Source organism: Amphiprion ocellaris, chromosome 5 (assembly GCF_022539595.1).
Source record: "Amphiprion ocellaris isolate individual 3 ecotype Okinawa chromosome 5, ASM2253959v1, whole genome shotgun sequence".
NCBI classification, from domain to species: domain Eukaryota; kingdom Metazoa; phylum Chordata; class Actinopteri; family Pomacentridae; genus Amphiprion; species Amphiprion ocellaris.
The window spans coordinates 5,470,505-5,489,004 of record NC_072770.1 but is presented as its reverse complement, the minus strand read 5'-3'; the positions used below and the strand labels follow the sequence as shown (position 1 = coordinate 5,489,004).

General features: G+C 38.9%; 1 protein-coding gene across 1 annotated transcript in view; it reads right to left on the bottom strand.

Annotated features, from left to right (window-relative positions):
• Positions 1 to 18,500, bottom strand: part of slc2a1b (solute carrier family 2 member 1b) — a 28,581-nt gene that overhangs the window by 3,557 nt on the left and 6,524 nt on the right. The window contains exons 2-9 of the mRNA XM_023287582.3: positions 12,915 to 13,010; positions 8,396 to 8,556; positions 2,966 to 3,206; positions 2,667 to 2,829; positions 1,534 to 1,721; positions 1,266 to 1,370; positions 815 to 916; positions 501 to 704 (exon numbers count right to left, since the gene is read on the bottom strand). Of these exons, the coding sequence (XP_023143350.2) occupies positions 501 to 704; positions 815 to 916; positions 1,266 to 1,370; positions 1,534 to 1,721; positions 2,667 to 2,829; positions 2,966 to 3,206; positions 8,396 to 8,556; positions 12,915 to 13,010 (1,260 nt within the window). The remainder of the gene's footprint in view (positions 1 to 500; positions 705 to 814; positions 917 to 1,265; positions 1,371 to 1,533; positions 1,722 to 2,666; positions 2,830 to 2,965; positions 3,207 to 8,395; positions 8,557 to 12,914; positions 13,011 to 18,500) is intronic.

Here is an 18,500-nt window from a genome sequence, read left to right as displayed (position 1 = left end):
ATTGCGATCCTACTACAAATCGACCGCTGCAGGACGTATCCATCGGAAATGACACCAGGAACAATTGATTAAATTGTGGGGGTGTTTCCGAGTCCCATCAATTCCCGCCACCCGCTACATATTTAGGTCATGCGAGTCAGTATCAGTACATAAAGTACACATGCGTGATGGACGCCTGTTCTCAGCTGGAGGTCACTTTTTGAGTGGGTACATCTATATTAAATGACTACATTCTATAGTGCCGAGACTTCTGATCATCAATAACTGCAATGCTGCATTTCAAAAAAAAAAAGCTGCATTTCTGGCAATGCCATATGGGGAAATGAACCGTCTTGCTGCGCTCTCTGAGTGCTTTTCTAGTTGCACTTGCTTCAGTCAAAGTTTTTCAAAAATAAATTGTGTGCAATGAATGTCCAATGTACCTTTTCGTACTGACCTACGTAACAAAACCCAGCTCAGTCTACATGAAATGTATTCTGCAGTCATTTTCTTCTACTCACCTCTATGTACTGGAAGCCCATCCCCACTATGAAGTTGGCAGTCCAGTTGGAAAAGCCAGCTACAGCGATGGCTGAAGGTCTGGGTCCCTGTGAGAACAGCTCTGCCACGATGAACCAGGGGATGGGTCCCGGTCCAATCTCAAAGAATGCCACAAAGGCAAAAATGGCCACAATGCTCAAATATGACATCCATTTGAGCTGCTCCTATAAGAAGACAGGAGAGGAAAAAAGAATTTTTAAAAAGGATTTAACATATTGATTGCAAATCCAAGTCTTCCAGGGCTTTGAAGCTTTTTTACTGAAGTAAAACCTACCAGCAGAGCCAAGGCGATAGTCATGAGGACGGCAGATCCAGCCATTCCCAGCAGCCCCAGGAGGTGCAAAGACCTGCGTCCTGCACGTTCTACAACAAACAGCTGCATGAAAAAAATAAACAAGACATGGAAAAAGGTCAGTGTGATCCTACCACATAATACACCACAGTGAATTATTCATACTCTTTAATATGGCTGGGATATTAGCTTCATAACTCACTTACTGGAAAGAAAAATACTCTAGTGCATTTACAGTAAAGATCCTCACACTTACTGCAAAACAATCTCAGAAATGTGCAGTGGTAGAACTCAGGCAGAGTATTTTCTATCACTCATATATCCAAAAACTTCATAAATAATCTTGAAAATAGGGCTACTTTCACACCTGTGTGTTTGACACCTTTTCATTGTTACTTCACTGTGAAGTTTTAAAACTCTGTCCTGCACTCACCGACACCACAGTGAAAGCTGTGTTAACTGCACCGGCTCCAATCGTGGCATAGACAGGCTGCTCAACTCCAGCTTTTTCAAAGATACGAGTGGAGTAGTAGAATACCTTAAAAGGAAAAGAAACACAGTTAACATACAGGCATGTTCAGGGTGTCTGCTCCGATTTCTGATGTAAAAATCAACATTCGCTCTGGTTTCTATATCTTGTCTTTAGAATCTCACTGTCTTCCGAGGGAACAGTGGGATAATGTCTGGGCCTTGAAACTCACAGCGTTGATGCCAGACAGCTGCTGGGAGAGCTGCAGGACGACAGCAATGAGAAGGGGCTGACGGTAGAGCGGTGAGCGGAAAAGCTCCACGATGGTCACCTTCTTCTCCCTCATCATCTGCCGGCTCTCCTCCTTCATCTCCTGCATGTCAGCACTCACGTCTGTGGTTCCCCGGAGCTTCTTCAGCACTGAACCGAGTGAACACATAAACGTATGACACACTGGACTTCAATGCTTCAGGAAACGTAGTTTTCAGTTACAGCCCTCGTAACTATGCGTATGTGTGTATGTACATATGTTTGTAACTACGTTATGTGTATATGGAAATATACTACTAGCCACCCATGCTGAATCCATCTATCTGTTAATCAGTTGCTTTGTATTCTTTTTATTTGACTGTTTTTATTACATCTCTGGACATTATAGAAGCCTCTTGGAATCTGTGACAAGTTTGAAAGCTGACAATTGCTTTGAATTTTAGGTCTGAAAAATATCACAGTTTGCAAAATGTCACTTCACAACCAATCTTCTGTAATAACACAACTAATAAATTTAAAAATAGCAAGAAACACTGGAGTTGATACTAAACTGGTTTTTATTTATTTAAAATGTGCTTACTGTTTTGTTTTTTTTTTACCCCCTTACATCAGCCCATTACTGTCTTTTAATATGGGCCCTTAACACACAAATGATTATATGAAGCTGCAGATGTTGTTTATACTGAATGTGGAAAATCCAGTTTTATTAAATGTGCACCTACAACATAGAATAACCTGCAAACAACCTAAAGCTTGACTCATTTTTAACCTTTGGGATATCCAGGTTTTTAATTTCATTCTATTTAACTTTAAGCTACTCTAGTTTTAGTTGATTTGTTTTTAAATTGTAAATGCACTAACTATTGTTTACATGTGACTAATTTTGCTTTTAAATATGTTGAGGTTGTCCAAGCGCATTTGTGTGCAAACATTTTCTATTGTCTTACTCGGCTATATTGTAAATGAGACCTTCATACCTCACTGAGTGACGGTACTCAATACAAGCTGTAAACCAGTGTGTGCATATGTGTGTGTGTGTGTGTGTGTGTGTGTGTGTGTGTGTGTGTGTGTGTGTGTGTGTGTGTATAAACTCACCAGTTTTGGCCTTGTTTTCTTCGTTCTTGTTGATGAGCAAGAATCGGGGGCTCTCAGGGCAGAGAGGCAGCAGGATGCACTGTATCACAGCAGGGACGAAGGTGAAGCCCAAAAGGAGTGGCCACAAGTTGCTGTTGCCCATGATGGACTCCAATCCAAACACCTAGAATCAACCCAGACACTAATGAGCCTCCTGCACAGCAGATGCACACAACATATCAAAGGACAGCATCACAGTGTAATCTCAAAACGTCACTATCTATGCTTGTAATTTGTTGCAATGACGTCTGTTCCCCGACCTGTGCGATGAGGATGCCAACGACAATGCCCAGCTGATGCAGGGTGCCCAGCGCTCCTCGCAGGGATGTTGGGGAAACCTCACCCACATACATGGGCACAAAGCCTGTGGAGAGGCCAGAGTAGAGGCCGATCACAAACCGGCCGATAATGAGCATTTCCCAGGAACTTGCCATTTTGGAAAAACCCATCAGAATGGCTGCAATGAAGGCCAGGATGTTGGCCATGAGCATAGAGTTCCTCCTGTAGACATCAAAGAACAAGATAAGGTTACATTTGAACATTGAAATTCAGACAGGCTCTCTGCTAAACTCCACAAACTTCACTGACCTGCATGTTAACACTTCTCACCAACATATTGTTCTAATGTTGCTTGTTAATCAGTACAGTTTGCACTTCTTGTGCTTCATGAGGCTGTAATTAAACAGTAACATGACACTAAATCACTTATTCTGAGTTAGTCAGTCCACAGCAGTTGTGTTCACTGCAATGTAACTTATTTTTCACGGGAAATCAACTGTGAAAAAGTGAAAGTTTGTTTCATCCACAAGGGAAAACTATCCTATAAAGTGCCATTGGTTAAAATTCTATGAGGACAGTATTTTTTTCTTTCTTTTCTCCTATTTTTTATTTCTCTTTGCACTATATTGGTGAGTATATATAGAACAGTCAGTGTAAATTATAAACTGTTCGAGTTTACAGTGTTCCTACATGTTCATAATTCATGGGACAGTTTTGTTTCAGAATTCTTCCTTCCACAACGAAAACACAACAGGAAGTTGGTTTGGTTTTATTTATCCCTTCCCTGGGATCTTTTGTTAATTGAATACGTATGTGTTCTTATAAAATATTTGTTATTAATATTATGGAGGTTAGATATGCGGATTATTACTACCTTCAGTATTACCTTCATAATTATGGGCCTCTGTAAAGGTGAATGGTACTCCTTGAAGAAGTAGAGAAGCTTCAGGGATTTTGTGTTTGTCATTTGGGGACAACACAAGGGTTGTTTGGGGGGAGATCTATGCGTCGATTGTGTTTTTTTTTTTTTTTTTGTTTTTTTTCCTGTTTTTGGGGGGTTTTGTTTTTTTTTTGCTATTCCTTTACCTATACTTTTGCACAAAGCAGTTACTTTTTATATTGTTTACATTATGACTTTACTGTGGCCTGTAATACTTGTTTTTGAATCTCATAACGGTGACTGCTGCATCCAATAATTTTTCGTCTTTTGTAAATAATGGTTGCCAGGTTAATTTCATCAGCTGGAATGTAAGAGGAATGAATCATCCGATAAAATGCAATAAGATACTTTCTCATCTCCATCATCTTAAGGGAAATGTAGTGTTTCTACAAGAAACACACCTTAAAAATTCAGATCACCAGCATTTAAAGAGAAGTTGGGTTGGACAAATTTTTCATTCTAAATTTAATTCAAGGGCTCGAGGCACAGCAATTCTCATTGATAAAAATACTCCTTTCATTGTCTCTAACACAATCACTGATTCTAATGGCCGATATATAATTGTGACTGGCTCTCTTTATAATACTCCACTTATTCTGGCAAATATATATGCCCCCAATTGGGACAATCATAAATTTTATTCTGACTTACTTAATTTACTACCCCAGGTTGATAGTCACTATTTAATACTTGGAGGGGATATGAATATGGTTATGAACCCTGTGCTGGATCGATCTTCCAATAAGCCTGTTTCAATTTCAAGATCTGCACAAGTCTTACATTCTTATCTAAAGACTTATGGGGCTGTTGATATTTGGCGATTTTTAAATCCCTCGACTAAACAATATTCTTTCTTCTCAAGTGTACACCAAACTTACTCTCGCATCGATTACTTCTTTGTTGATCAAAAAATTCTTCAAAAAGTTAAAACATGTAATTACAGTAGCATTGTTATATCTGATCATAGTCCACTCATTTTAGAACTTGTGTTACCAGAAGAACCCCGTGTATACACTTGGCGACTTAACCCTCTCCTCTTATCTGACAATTCATTTGTTGAGTACATTTCCAAACAAATTGATGTCTTTCTGGAAACTAATATGACCCCTGATGTGACTCGTAGTACTATTTGGGAAAGTTTGAAAGCTTTCTTACGAGGTCATATTATATCATATTGCTCCCACAGCAAGAGACAGAAACAAAAACGCTTAACTGAATTGACTGCTTTAATTAAACAGTTAGATGATCAGCACTCCATTAATCCATCCCCAGATCTATTTAAACAAAGAATGGTTCTACAAACTGAATTCAATTTGATTTCTACACAGCATGCGGAGCGGATGATTTTCAAGTCCAGAAGGTTATGGTATGAGCATGGGGAAAGGGCATCTAAGATTTTGGCACACCAATTGCGTAAATCAGAAGCTACACAATATATATTAAAAATTAGAACTCAAGGTGATGTTACTACTGATTCTAAAAAAATTAACGAGACCTTTCAGGCATTCTATTCAAAACTTTACCAGTCTGAATCTTTACATTCATCCCAGCTATTTGATCATTTCTTTGACAATTTATCTCTACCAACTTTAAATCAAGCTTTTAGGGACCAGTTGGATGAGAGCATCTCTATTGAAGAAATCAAGTCAGCTATTACCTCGATGCAGGGAGGGAAGTCGCCAGGACCCGATGGATTCCCGGTAGAATTTTTTAAGACTTTTAAGGATAGCCTTGCTCCCTTACTAAGGGACATGTTTATAGAATCTCTTAATGCTGGATGCCTTCCCCCCACGCTACGACATGCAAATATAGCGGTTATACTAAAACCAAACAAGGATCCATTAGATTGCTCTTCGTATCGTCCCATATCATTGTTAAATGTAGATTTTAAAATTTTGTCAAAAACTCTTGCTCTACGACTTGAAAGGCATTTACCTTCCTTGATTGCTTCTGATCAAACTGGGTTCATTAAGGGCAGGCATGGTTTATTTAACTTGCGCTGCTTTTTTAACATACTATACACACAATCAACCCCGGTTCCAGAAACAGCTTTATCACTTGATGCTGAAAAGGCGTTTGATCGGGTGGAGTGGGACTACTTGTTCTATAGTCTTAATAGATTCGGTTTTGGACCCAAATTTATTTCTTGGGTGCAACTACTCTATTCTTCTCCCTTAGCTCGAATTAGGACAAATTCTCTTTATTCTCCTTATTTCCCACTCCACCGTGGCACAAGACAGGGATGCCCCCTTTCCCCCCTTCTTTTTGCTTTATCTATAGAGCCTCTAGCTATTAAGTTAAGGACAGATAAAAATGTTAAAGGCATAATTAGAGCGGGCTTTGAGCATAAACTTTCGCTGTATGCCGACGACCTCTTGATGTATGTGTCTGATCCACTTGTCTCTCTTCCTCATGCCCTTGCCACTTTTGATAACTTTGGAAGGATATCGGGTTATAAGATAAACATGCCTAAGAGTGAGTTGCTTAAGATAAACACCAAGGCAAAGAGTATTTCATTTGCTAACTTTCAATTTAAAGTCAAATCAGATAATTTAACCTACTTGGGTATCAATGTAACTAGTCGATATAAATTACTCTATGAGGACAACTTTGCACCTCTTTTTGAAAAAACAAAAACAGATTTGGAGAGATGGAATAATCTCCCGCTGTCGTTGATTGGCCGAATCAATTCTGTAAAAATGAATATATTACCAAAGTACTTATATTTGTTCCAATGTATTCCACTGTACTTACCAAAAAGGTTCTTTACTGCTGTGGATAAAGTTATTTCAACATTCATTTGGAACGGTAAATCTCCTCGTATACGTAAAGGTTTTATGCAAAGACTTAGACCAGTAGGTGGATTAGCTTTACCAAGCTTTCAACTTTATTATTGGGCAGCCAATATTCGCAATATGCTCTACTGGACTGGTGGTTTAACATTCGAGGCTCCCTCTTGGGTACATATAGAATCATCTAATTGTGGAAGGTCATCTTTGCCTGCATTGTTGTGTTCAGCGCTTCCTTTAGACTTGAACCCTTATAAATGTAATCTTGTTCTTTGTAATTCTTTAAAAATCTGGGTGCAATGTAGAAAGAAATTTGGTTTACAAACCATATCTAGAAAAGCCCCTTTGTGCTCAAATCACACGTTTCCACCCTCTCTAACTGATTCATCATTTAGGATTTGGAGTAACAATGGATTGCGCACTTTAAAAGACTTATTTATTGATGGTGTTTTTGCTTCATTCTCCCAATTAACTGAACAGTTTAATATACCCCGTACACATTACTTCCGTTATATGCAAATACGTCATTTTATAAATAGTAGATTTAATACCTTTCCTAACTTACCAGAAATAACAACTTTGGATAATATTCTGGATATTGATGTAAATAAGAAAGGGGTGATTAGGGATATATATAGTTTATTGTTAGATTCTCAATCTCCTTCAATGTCTATATTAAAATCACACTGGGAGGAAGATTTAGAAATCACTATATCAGATGACCTCTGGACTTCGATGCTGCACAGAGTACATTCATCCTCCATTTGTGCTAGACATGGACTCATCCAATTTAAGGTTCTCCATCGCTTACACAATTCCAAGGAAAAATTATCCAAATTTTACTCAAATATTGACCCAACTTGTAATCGCTGCAAATCAGATATAGGTTCACTTCTACACACCTTCTGGACATGTTCAAGTCTCAATAATTACTGGACATCCATCTTTAATACTTTATCCGTTGTATTTAAAATTACTCTTCCTCGATCTGCCCTGACTGCACTTTTTGGAGTCATACCCCCTGACATGTCTATGTCTAAAGTCCACTCAAATGCAATTGCCTTCACTTCTTTACTTGCGCCACGCCTTATACTCTTGAGATGGAAACAGGAAAGTCCTCCAACCCATGACCAGTGGATCAGTGATGTTATGAGGTTTTTACATCTAGAGAAAATAAGATGCACGCTGAGTGGTTCATTAACCAAGTTTAACAAAACATGGCAACCCTTTTTGAACTACATTGATACTTATAAAATGTACACCATTCCATAGTATTTTCATCCAACCACAGCTCTAAATGTCATTACTTAACTGCTGAAAAACAAACCGACTTAAGTTGTTTTTTTTTTTTGTTTTTTTTTTTTTTGTATGTGTGTTTCTGTTTGTACCATGCTTTTTATGATGTTATATTTTTACATATTTGTTCGTGTACCTGTCTTAAATGTTGGGGACTGAAAATGTGCAGCTGTAAACATTTTGCATTTTGTATTGATCCAATTTCACACGCTGCCAAAATTCATAAATAAAGTCAATAAAAAAAAAAAAAAAAAAAAAAAAAAAAAAAAAAATTCTATGAGAAACAACATATTTAAGGCAGCATGTGTCACGTTAAGCTATAACAACCACTTTTAAAGAGAAAATTTCTACTTCATTTAGATTATGTTATTATGTTTATTGCTTACCTTCCCAAGCGGTTGACAAAGAGTCCGACAGAGAAGGAACCAAAGATGCCACCCACAGAGAAAATAGAGACAGAGATGGACCAGATAGCTGTGAGGGAGTTTTTAGTGATCTCCTCGTTGTAACGGTCATGCCACGTGCCATTGATGAAGTTCTCAATAATCTGTACGAAGGAAACACATTTTGTTGTTATTGCACAAAAAATTTCAGGAAAAATGTGGTAAACCACTTTGCAAATAGCTTTTTTCACCAGATTGCAAATGAGATCATGTTCTCATGATTACACACAACTGCAATTCCAGCTGAGAAACAGAGTCTTTATTGTAACAGTGCTATTTAGTCAAGTCAGGTCCACACATGGTGTTAGCTGAGCTCTTCCTGTGTGACCAGCTGATGGCAGCACTGTACAATCATTGCACTTTGTGGACAACCAGGAAGCTGGACAGTCATGACGGAGTGTCAAGTTTCTTTTCCCCTCCCACCCTGCGTCACACCTCAGTCCACTGTTGACAAACACGCCCAGGAGAGTTGGTGACAGGGCTGAAATAGCAACGCCTGCGTCTGTGTATGTGTGTCACAATGACAATTCACACATGATTCAGAAAAGGTCAACACCCTGTCTGCAACCTCCCACAACTCTGTGACTTCCCCAGTATGTCTCTGACCCCAACCAACACCATCACTACTGGACGTTAGCTGGTTCTCTCATGCGTCTTTGCGACAGTGTAAGATTGCCCATATTTATTCGGAAACACTTGACAGTTAACTCAGTGCCAGAGATCTTTATGTCCTGGAGCTCAGAGATGGCATGCGGACTTGTCAGAAGCTTTCCTACAGTGGATGGATACATATAGAATGACATGCTGACACTGTTAATGCAGAGCTTGGGTCATACTCACTATCAACTTACACTCACAAGACCTCACTTGGTGATATCACAAGTATGTTATCATATGCCGCACTGTACCTCTGACCTTCATCCCATCGCATGTACCCTTCCAAACATGCTTTATTTAGAAGAACTGATCTCTCAGTTTGTATGTGTGCAAACAGCAGCAGAATGTACTTCAGTATATTCACTCAGCTACTGTCCTTAGGTACATACATATTTAAAATGACAAATATTTAACTCCATATTTTAATCCACTATAGATATATACCTTTGATATTTTAGGCATATTTATGTTTTTAATGATTTTAATTAAACTTGCATTTTTATTGCTACTTACATGCAGTGAAAGCAGGCTGTGGACACTGTATCACCTTTTAAAAAATTTTATGTATTATGCATAGTGAAAAACAAGGGAAGAGAAAGCCAAAGAATATGTAACCCAAGCCCTCAACTGAAATCAAACTGTGTATACTGCACATGTGCAAACCTGTGGCTGGGTTGACCATCACCTTTTCAGTTGTTATGGTGAACTTGTTAGCAGACAGTTGTTGACTTGCTCATCCTGCATTTAGGGAGCAGCATCATTGTCCATTTGGAGTCACATTTCTAGCCTAAAAAGAGTTAATAATAGATGAAAAGGACTTACTGTGTCCTTTTCATCTATTATTCACTCTCTTTAGGCTGTTTTCGGTCTGTTAGTTTCTCCAGCTACTTGCTAACTTTGCTTGTTCCCCGTTTGGTGCTTGGCAGATGGTTCACATTGGGTTTTTAGAGCTTTGTCACTGAAAACATCTGCCTGCTGTGGCCAAGAACATCTTTATGTGAGCATAGCAGGTGAAACCAAGCAGGAAAACTGTCGTCAGAAAGAATGAGCTCTGTAAGTCTAAAGAAAAGCTGCAGATTCAGCTGATAACTCTGTGGATTCATTGCTACAACCAATATCTTTCAGACTTTAATGGTGTAACTTTAAACACAGATATAACAGGACCTTATAGGACAATGGGGACAATGTGCTATCTGTACTAACTTCAACTGGTAGATGAATACTTACATGACAGACCTTGAAGTGAAAGTTACATAATTGTTTTGTGTTCTCTCCACAGTCTTACTCTCAATTGACTACACAGAACAAACCACCAGCTGGCTCTAACTACACAATGAAACAAGCTGTCTATTCATGCTGTCAGCTTGTCAGTGGTGCTGGAGCTGGCTGGTGACCAGATTGTCAAGGTAAGAACTGTGTTCAGCATGCTCAGTGTGGAAATAAAATTTCGTCAACACTGAACAAATGGCAGTTTCTCCAACTCGGAGGACCCTTTTTTTTCACAAAAAGTTCTTGAGTGTAGGTCCAGAAATATTCTGGAATACATCAGCTATCGTTCAAAAGCTTGCAGTCACTTAGAAATATCCTTATTTTGAAAGAAAAGCATTTTTTTTCAATGAAGATAGCATTAAATGAATCAGAAATACAGTCTAGACATTGTTAATGTGGTAAATAACTATTCAAGTTGGAAATGGCTGCTTTTTAATGGAATATCTACATAGGGGTACAGAGGCCCATTGCCAGCAACCATCACTCCTGTGATATATGTGAGTTGTATATAAATGTACTGTTTCATGAGGAGCAACCTAGTAGTTGACATGATCAAAAAGGCTTCACAGATAAATAAAATGAGGCTCTAACATTATGCACCAAAGATGTTCCTAAATGACAGGACTACTAGAGCAAGGCCGTTGAAAAGAGTGTAATCTAATCAGAGACGCTGCAACACAGCACAAGGTCTGCGTCACAGGCAGCAGCGACATCACCGCAGCCTTTATCATGCACAGAAGAACAGCGGAAAAGAGGTGCTGGTGATAATCTTAAGTGCTACTGCTATTTAAAAGTTTGTTTTGTCAAGTTATATCCTCAGAGGTCATTATAACAAAGCATTAAGAGCCTGTGTTGTGTAACTTTTTCTTCTGAGCTATTTGCATGTGATATTGCTTAAACCGGAGCGTGTCAGTGAGTGTGCGCTTGTGTGTGTCAGAGACCCAGGCTGGGTATTCAGAAGGGGATAAAGAGTTCAGAGGACAGGTTCACACTAGCCCAGTGTGTTAAAGACCACATATTCACCGCCTCCCTCTCAATCCGCAGCCCCTCACTGAACCACTCACAAGGCTGAGTGTGAAGCTGAACACGTGCAGCTGTTATTATGGACAAAAATCTGTACAACAGCAGCAGCTATAGTGTTCCTGAGGCAAAATACAGGATTACATAATGTGAAATATGCTTGATTACGTTTCAGCAGGGACAGACTTGCTAAGCTGCACTGTTCAGCAGTAAAGCTAAATCAATAATCTGATTATCGAAGCAATATTTAAGCTAAAAATGCCAAACTTTCACTCACATTCTCATTTAGAAGAATTGGCACTTTTCTCTGTTTAATGTCAGTTTAGACCAAATAGTTTTGGACTGTTGATTCATTTTGCACTCTGAAAACTGTGGTATATCTGTCTTTGATATTAGATAACCCAAATTCTTTACTAGTTAATTTAAGTAATCATAGAGAGATCATATCTTTAATCCATACTTTTTTCTGTTAGAATTCATGCTCATTTCTGTTTTGTTTTTCTTCCTTTTTTAAAAAAATCATACATATCATAGGAATCTATCTTGTTTATCTCTGCTTTCTACAGGTAACTGATAAAAGCTGCTCTCATTCATAAGGGGTCCTTCATTTTGAAGTCCAGGAAAGCTTTGACAGTGTGATGATAGTGAGCAGTTCAGGTGAGAATGAGGCTGTCCTCACCACAAACAGCTGTAACTGTAGATCACTGTGACAGTCAGCCTTCAGCAGTCTGAGGCCTCTTCACATATGAAAGGTAAACACAAAAAGCAGAGGTCTGGTCTGTGGAGAGACAACTCTGTATCCACATATTGTGTTCAGACCAACACAAACTGAGCAGACCGTAGTTATTTACACGATGTAGACATTCCACAGGAAATGAATTTCTTTGCTGTACCTGGCTGTTAATAAAACCTACTGTAAAGTAACTCCTCAGGGGGCATGGGAGCATCTTTTCTATTACTCTGTTTTGTTACGGGGACAGGCGACTGTCTGCCTCCTACATTTCATTTCTGCGAAAGTTCATTGTCTAGCTTTTCTCAATCTGGTCAGTGTCTGTGTCCATTTTTGGGCACAGACACTCTTTTTTGCACAGTCTGTTAATACAGATGTCCTTGGACCTGCAAGGCCTGAATGCAGCTATTATTACTTCACCTCTTAACCCCCACCCTCCCTTCTCTGTCCTGTGAGAGTGAACAGCCTGTTCTGGGACCAGGATGGCAAAATGTTTTACTGTATGAATGACAGTATTTATGTACTGCAGATGTTGCAATATTGCATCTTGATTGGTCACAACAAGTCTTAAAATCTTCTTAAAAATAGTCTTTGAACAACATGTATGCAGACATGGTTATTATGTAATTTTGGAGGCTGTAGTTGTATTACTTCATCCTTCAAGATAACAATAACATTGAACCAACACCTTCTGAAAACAAAAGTCAAACAATATACATTTTCTCAATAGTTGTTGCATCATAGTGGATTAGTTGTACCAAGAATGAACAGAAGAGTATAACTCACTTTTTGAGGGGCATTGATGACACCTGTGTTGTAGCCAAACTGCAGGGAACCAATCACAGCCGCCCCAACACTCAACAGCAACGGGAACGTTATTTGCTGCAAGAGAACAGACAGTAGAGGGAGTGTTGTCAGTGAAAAGACCAGTTTGACCAGTTATTCACCATTTTACAATGTGGACAAAACAAATGCATCTGTCCAAGAGCTGGGATGGGAGCAAATGACAGCTGTATCACCTGACAAGTTTTACATCGTCATAAACATCTACTCATATCAGTTTACAAATGAAAATGGAATTTATTTATACTGCATCTCTGACTGTGTCTTCTTTCTATTTTGTGCGGTTGTCCTTCAGCCAATGCAAATATCTACCTTAAAGAAATGTCCAGCTTGGCCAGCCTCTAATTTTATCTTCACTGCAGATTTATTATTATGCACAAGACGGCACTGTTAAAAATATATGTTATAAATACCATGAAGACGCTAGGTGCACATTATGCAACACGATGAAATTAGACTGCACATAAAAAAAGATGCCTTATGACACCTGAAGGGACAGGATCCAGACAAACAAAGAACAAATAGTTTGAAGATACATTTTTTAACTCCATCTGTTGAATAAACTGTTAATTATGTGATATCAAAATGGACAACTAGAGGTGTGTTAATCATAGGACTATTGAACAAGTACATAACAGTATCAAAAATTATTAAGACTCATTCTTAGATACAAAATGGCACAATAGTGTAAGGAAATAAAAACTAGGAGGTCACCTATAAACTATATTTACTATTATTGAGAAGCCACAGATCATGTCTTTTTACAATCAGTGCATGTTTTCAGGTCTGAGGGGGTTTCCAGTTATCCGGATAACTGAATAAATCTGTTTCTTGAAAGAGATCCAGTTTAGATCCAGGTTTACTGATGTTATTGTCTGTGTTCCTGTTCCTGTTATTACAGAGTTCATTTCTGGCCTGATCTCACAAGAGCCTAGTAGATTAGTAGAGATTTTCCTCATACCAAAAAGTTAATAAACCAGCGCAGAGTATGTCGCTGTCTATTTCCTTCTCTCAGACAGGGAAACAGCAGCCTCAAGCTACCATCTACCTTTTTGAAGTCGTACATCCAAACCACTGTAATTTCTACCTTTACATGTAGCAATACTTTAATGATATACAACCTGAAAGCACATACATCACATTTTATATGTGCTGCAAGTTCTTCAGATTAAATTTAGAGCAAAGCAAACAGCAGAATAGTTGTTTACCATTTCCACCTTGTCTGGTGATTAAAGTACTTCCTTAAGTCTCATGATTCACACCAATCCTTTGCCAGAATGAATCACACCAGATCGCTTCCTGATATTATGGCAACAACAGACCCGGCCTTCACGAGGGTAGATGTCACCTCAAAGCCTTTTCTTTTCAGTCTCAGAAAAGAACGAGCAGAAATGCAACATAGCGTTGCAAGAACTGCCTAGTTTCAATTATTTTTATAATTTAACCTGTTGAACTGAGTAAGAACAGGCACAAACCAACAGCACGATAAGTACCTTAAATCCATTGATCTACACAAGACATGAGATTCATCTTGTTGATGTGTCCCTGAGCAAGAAAGTAATACAGTGATGCAAATTATGTCTAAAGTGATTCTGTTACACTAACATTAATATATTAACTTGTACTATGTTTTTCAACATACAACAAATGACATTTGGCCATTTGGGGGAAAAAAATTAACAAGCCGTGACCAAAACACCAACATACAGTCACCCTTTACACTGATAAGCAAGACCAGGTGCAGGTACAGGTGGACTGGGCTTAATCTCCAAATCTATTCCTTTTCATCACGTGCAGCATTTTTAAATACTAAACCACGAATGACTAGTACTGTTGGAACAGATGACATAGTCTTTTCCATGTCAGCGTAGTCTTTTTTTTTGCTCAGCTCCAGCTTGGAGCAGAAGCAGGGACAGACTCCATCGGCCATCTTTAATGCCCAGACAGTTAGGCAGCTCAAATGAAGAGACCAAACACTCTCGACTTGTAGACCGATCATAAAATAAAAATATGATGTAAGAAAACAAGTTTCTTGGACATGAAAAGGTCACAGAAAGCAGAGCAATCTACCCACTGATGGTGACACGGAAGTGCTGAGGTCTCACTTCCACTCTGCCTGTCTTGCTCAATTTTCAGAGTTTCAAACAAAAACGAGTGGAGCTGGATGACAGAATTTTGCAGATGTGATTTGTGATCCTTATTGTTTGCTCACTACATTTACAAACATGAGAGTAGAGACTCTTAGAAACATATTTCAATGTGCATTCTCTATGTACTGTATTAGGAACGCCATGCTTAAGGTACCCTACTTACTGCTGCAAATTTCCTGTTGGACCACATTCCACAGGTGTTCTACTGGATTGAGATTTAGTGACTAGGGAGGCCACTTACGTCCACTGACCTCATTGAAAGCAGTTTTAGATGACTTTTGCTTTGTACCATTGTGAATTGTCATGGTATAATCAGAAAATGGTAAACTGTGGCCATGCAGGGACACATATGGTCAGCAATACTCAGATATGTTGAGGCCTTAAAACTATGACTGACGGGTATTAAATGGCCCAAAGTGTACCAAGAAAACATTCCCATACACCACTACACCACCACCACCACGACCAGCAGCCTGCACTGTTGACACAAGGCAGTTTGGATCCATGGATTCATGCTGTTGATGCCAAATTCCTTAGAAAGTGAGATTCACCCAACCAGGCTGTTTGTTCAGTCTTCATTTGTCCAGGTTTGGTGAGTCTGTGACCACTTCAGCCTCAGATTTTGGTTCTTTGCTGACAAGACTGGACTTCTGATGATATATCTGCTCCAAGGTTGGAGTTGTAAAAGGTGGTTATCTGAAGACTTCTGTCAGCTCCAACCAGTCTGGCCAGTCCTCAACAGGGTGTTTGCATCCATGTAATGAATGTCATACAATAGCACCAGTAACCACAACAACAGTAAATATAGTTCAATTAGCACTTCCCTGACAAGGCTAACAACAACTGAAAACTGTAAGTGACCAAAATGTGCAGATTTTTCTATAGTGTGTGTAGATGTAACAGAAAAGTGGCCAAGGATTGTGTGCTAAAAGCTTTTTGACAGTTATCAGTACACTTAAAGAAATTGTAATGATAAGAATATTTGTTTAACTTACTAAACAATCATTACCTTATTACCTATCTGTATAACTATTTGTCAAATAACATGATTCCAGACTCAAAGATTGCAGATTAAGATCCAGTGAACCGCTCTTTGTTGATCCACTGAACTTGGTAGCAAACACTTGCCTATCCACCTGTCTAGGAGTAATGAGGCAACATTATCATTCATTTGGAGCTTATTTATGTCCGTTTGATTAATATAGTGAGCATTTTAAGGATTTTTTTGCTGTACAGCTTGGGGGAAACATCAGGTAAATCTTAAAATTCTTGTAAGACCAAAATAATGAGCTGAAAGAAGCTTGAATGTTTCACAGAGCTGATGGGACAAACTGTGGCCACTTGGAGCATGCATTCTTTTTCAAAGTTTCACTTAAACCCTCAGGCTGATTGTCAGGAATTTTAATAAAGCTTTTCAAAGAAGGAAAAAAAGATGAAAAACCAGCCCCACCAGGTTTCATTAAAAGGACTATGGAGGGACTCTGCATGCTCCTCTGTAATATCACCAAAGTGCTGCAAGCCATTTTGAAATAGCAATATTTTTTGTGAAACAAGTCGCCTGGGTTGGTCTATAATTGTTTATATGTGGCCCACAGTTCCTTCCCCATGATGCAGAGGGAGGAAAGCAGGAAGATGAGGAAGAAAAAAACAACTTCTGTGGGGTTTTTTGAGGTAGTCGATCCAGCCCTGTTCAATGGGGGAAAAAAAGGGCCAGTTAAAGACACCTAAAGCCCCGCCTCCACCTCTGAGCCAATAGGATCTCTTGTAACGAGGGTCATCAAGTCCATATTGGGACTGTTTAGGAACAGAATGTAAACACATGTACACTCGCTCTTTTCAGCGTTGGCTGCTGGGGTCTTAAAGGAGCCGATGTCATTCTGAACAAGAAGCTGCACGAGTTTTCAGTGAACCATCAGCTGATTTATACTATAAACAGTGAACTCTTGTGGGAAAAGTCATCACTGTGGTTTGTTTGGGTCCCTCCTCCTTTGAGAATAGCTGAAGTTATTTACAAAAAAAACCCTCCCTTAAATGTGGATGTTTGAATCCAGCTGCAAACAGCTGTGCCAAGTGGGAGAAGTAGAGTGAGGTTGAGTAAAATCCAAAACTTCTCTTTACCTTTAACCTACATCCCCTTCAACCTAGCCTCAGCATACACGTACTGTTTGAACAAGCCAATGAGTTGTAGCCCAACATATAGTAAATATTGTTTTAAAATGGTTTAAATATGCAGATTTTTTATTTAAAATTAGATGTGATCCATGAGTTCTAAATCAGTAGTTATTGGTTTTTAACTGATCACATGTAAACTGAATCATTTAAACTCAACACGCCTGCAAAACTTATTCTACTAAATGGCAACATAATGAAGTAGATGGCATTATTATTGTTCCTCGCGTCCAGGAACGAGAAGAGCAGCATAATACAGGACTTCCTCTCTGGGCTAACAATGAAGTCACACCCAAAACAACTATTTTATGATCATAACTTTCAAGCCGCCTCAGGTGACCGGTCCACCTCTTCTCTAACTTCAGTTAACACCCAGGCTTTCAGTTGTGTTTACAATTCTAAAGGGAGTTTCTGTGTTTTGTGATGGATTAGCAAGTGATCTACAACTGGCAATTAGCTGCAAAACATGCCAATGTATGTGCTAAGATTAAAGTAGTAGCCCTTCCCTCCTCCCAGAAATGTATTTTATTTAAATGCTTCCTACATCCAGCTATGCAAATATTCCCTCTTTGCATGTGAAGCATGACTCCAGGAAATGTGTGCCTAGTCATGGCTGTGGTAAACAATCAAACACTGTTGTTGGAAGCTATGGTTGCTTAGAGCCACAGCACTGCTGGCTTAAGGTTGATACAAAGCAGGACTGGTAAACCGGGAGTTTGGAAGTGTTTAATTTGTGCCAACATTTATACATCAACTCACATTCAGCCATGCTATTCTTTTTCTCAGTCATGGAGACAAACCATAGGCACATTCACTGGATTAATGGTAACAATGCATAATGAGGAAATAAAGTAGAAGAGCAGGTTTCTCCAAATTCGGATATGTGCAACCGCAACAGATAATATAAACCACAGTTTTACTATTTATACTTGAATCAAGCCTCATCCATCATCCAAGACATACTTAAACATAAAATGGACGAGATTCAACAACCACAAAACACAATCTTTAATCTTCTCTTGCTAAACCTGTTTTACAGCTCAGTTTGACTCTTTGCTCAGTTAAATATATCCACTAATGATTAAACACAGTAACCCTAAGAAGTAACTGACAAACAAACCCAGCTCACACAGGGCTGAAGTTAATTCTTCCAAACAGAAGTAAACTAAATCTTTAAAGAAAATGAGGTTTGGCTACAAAAAGAATATCA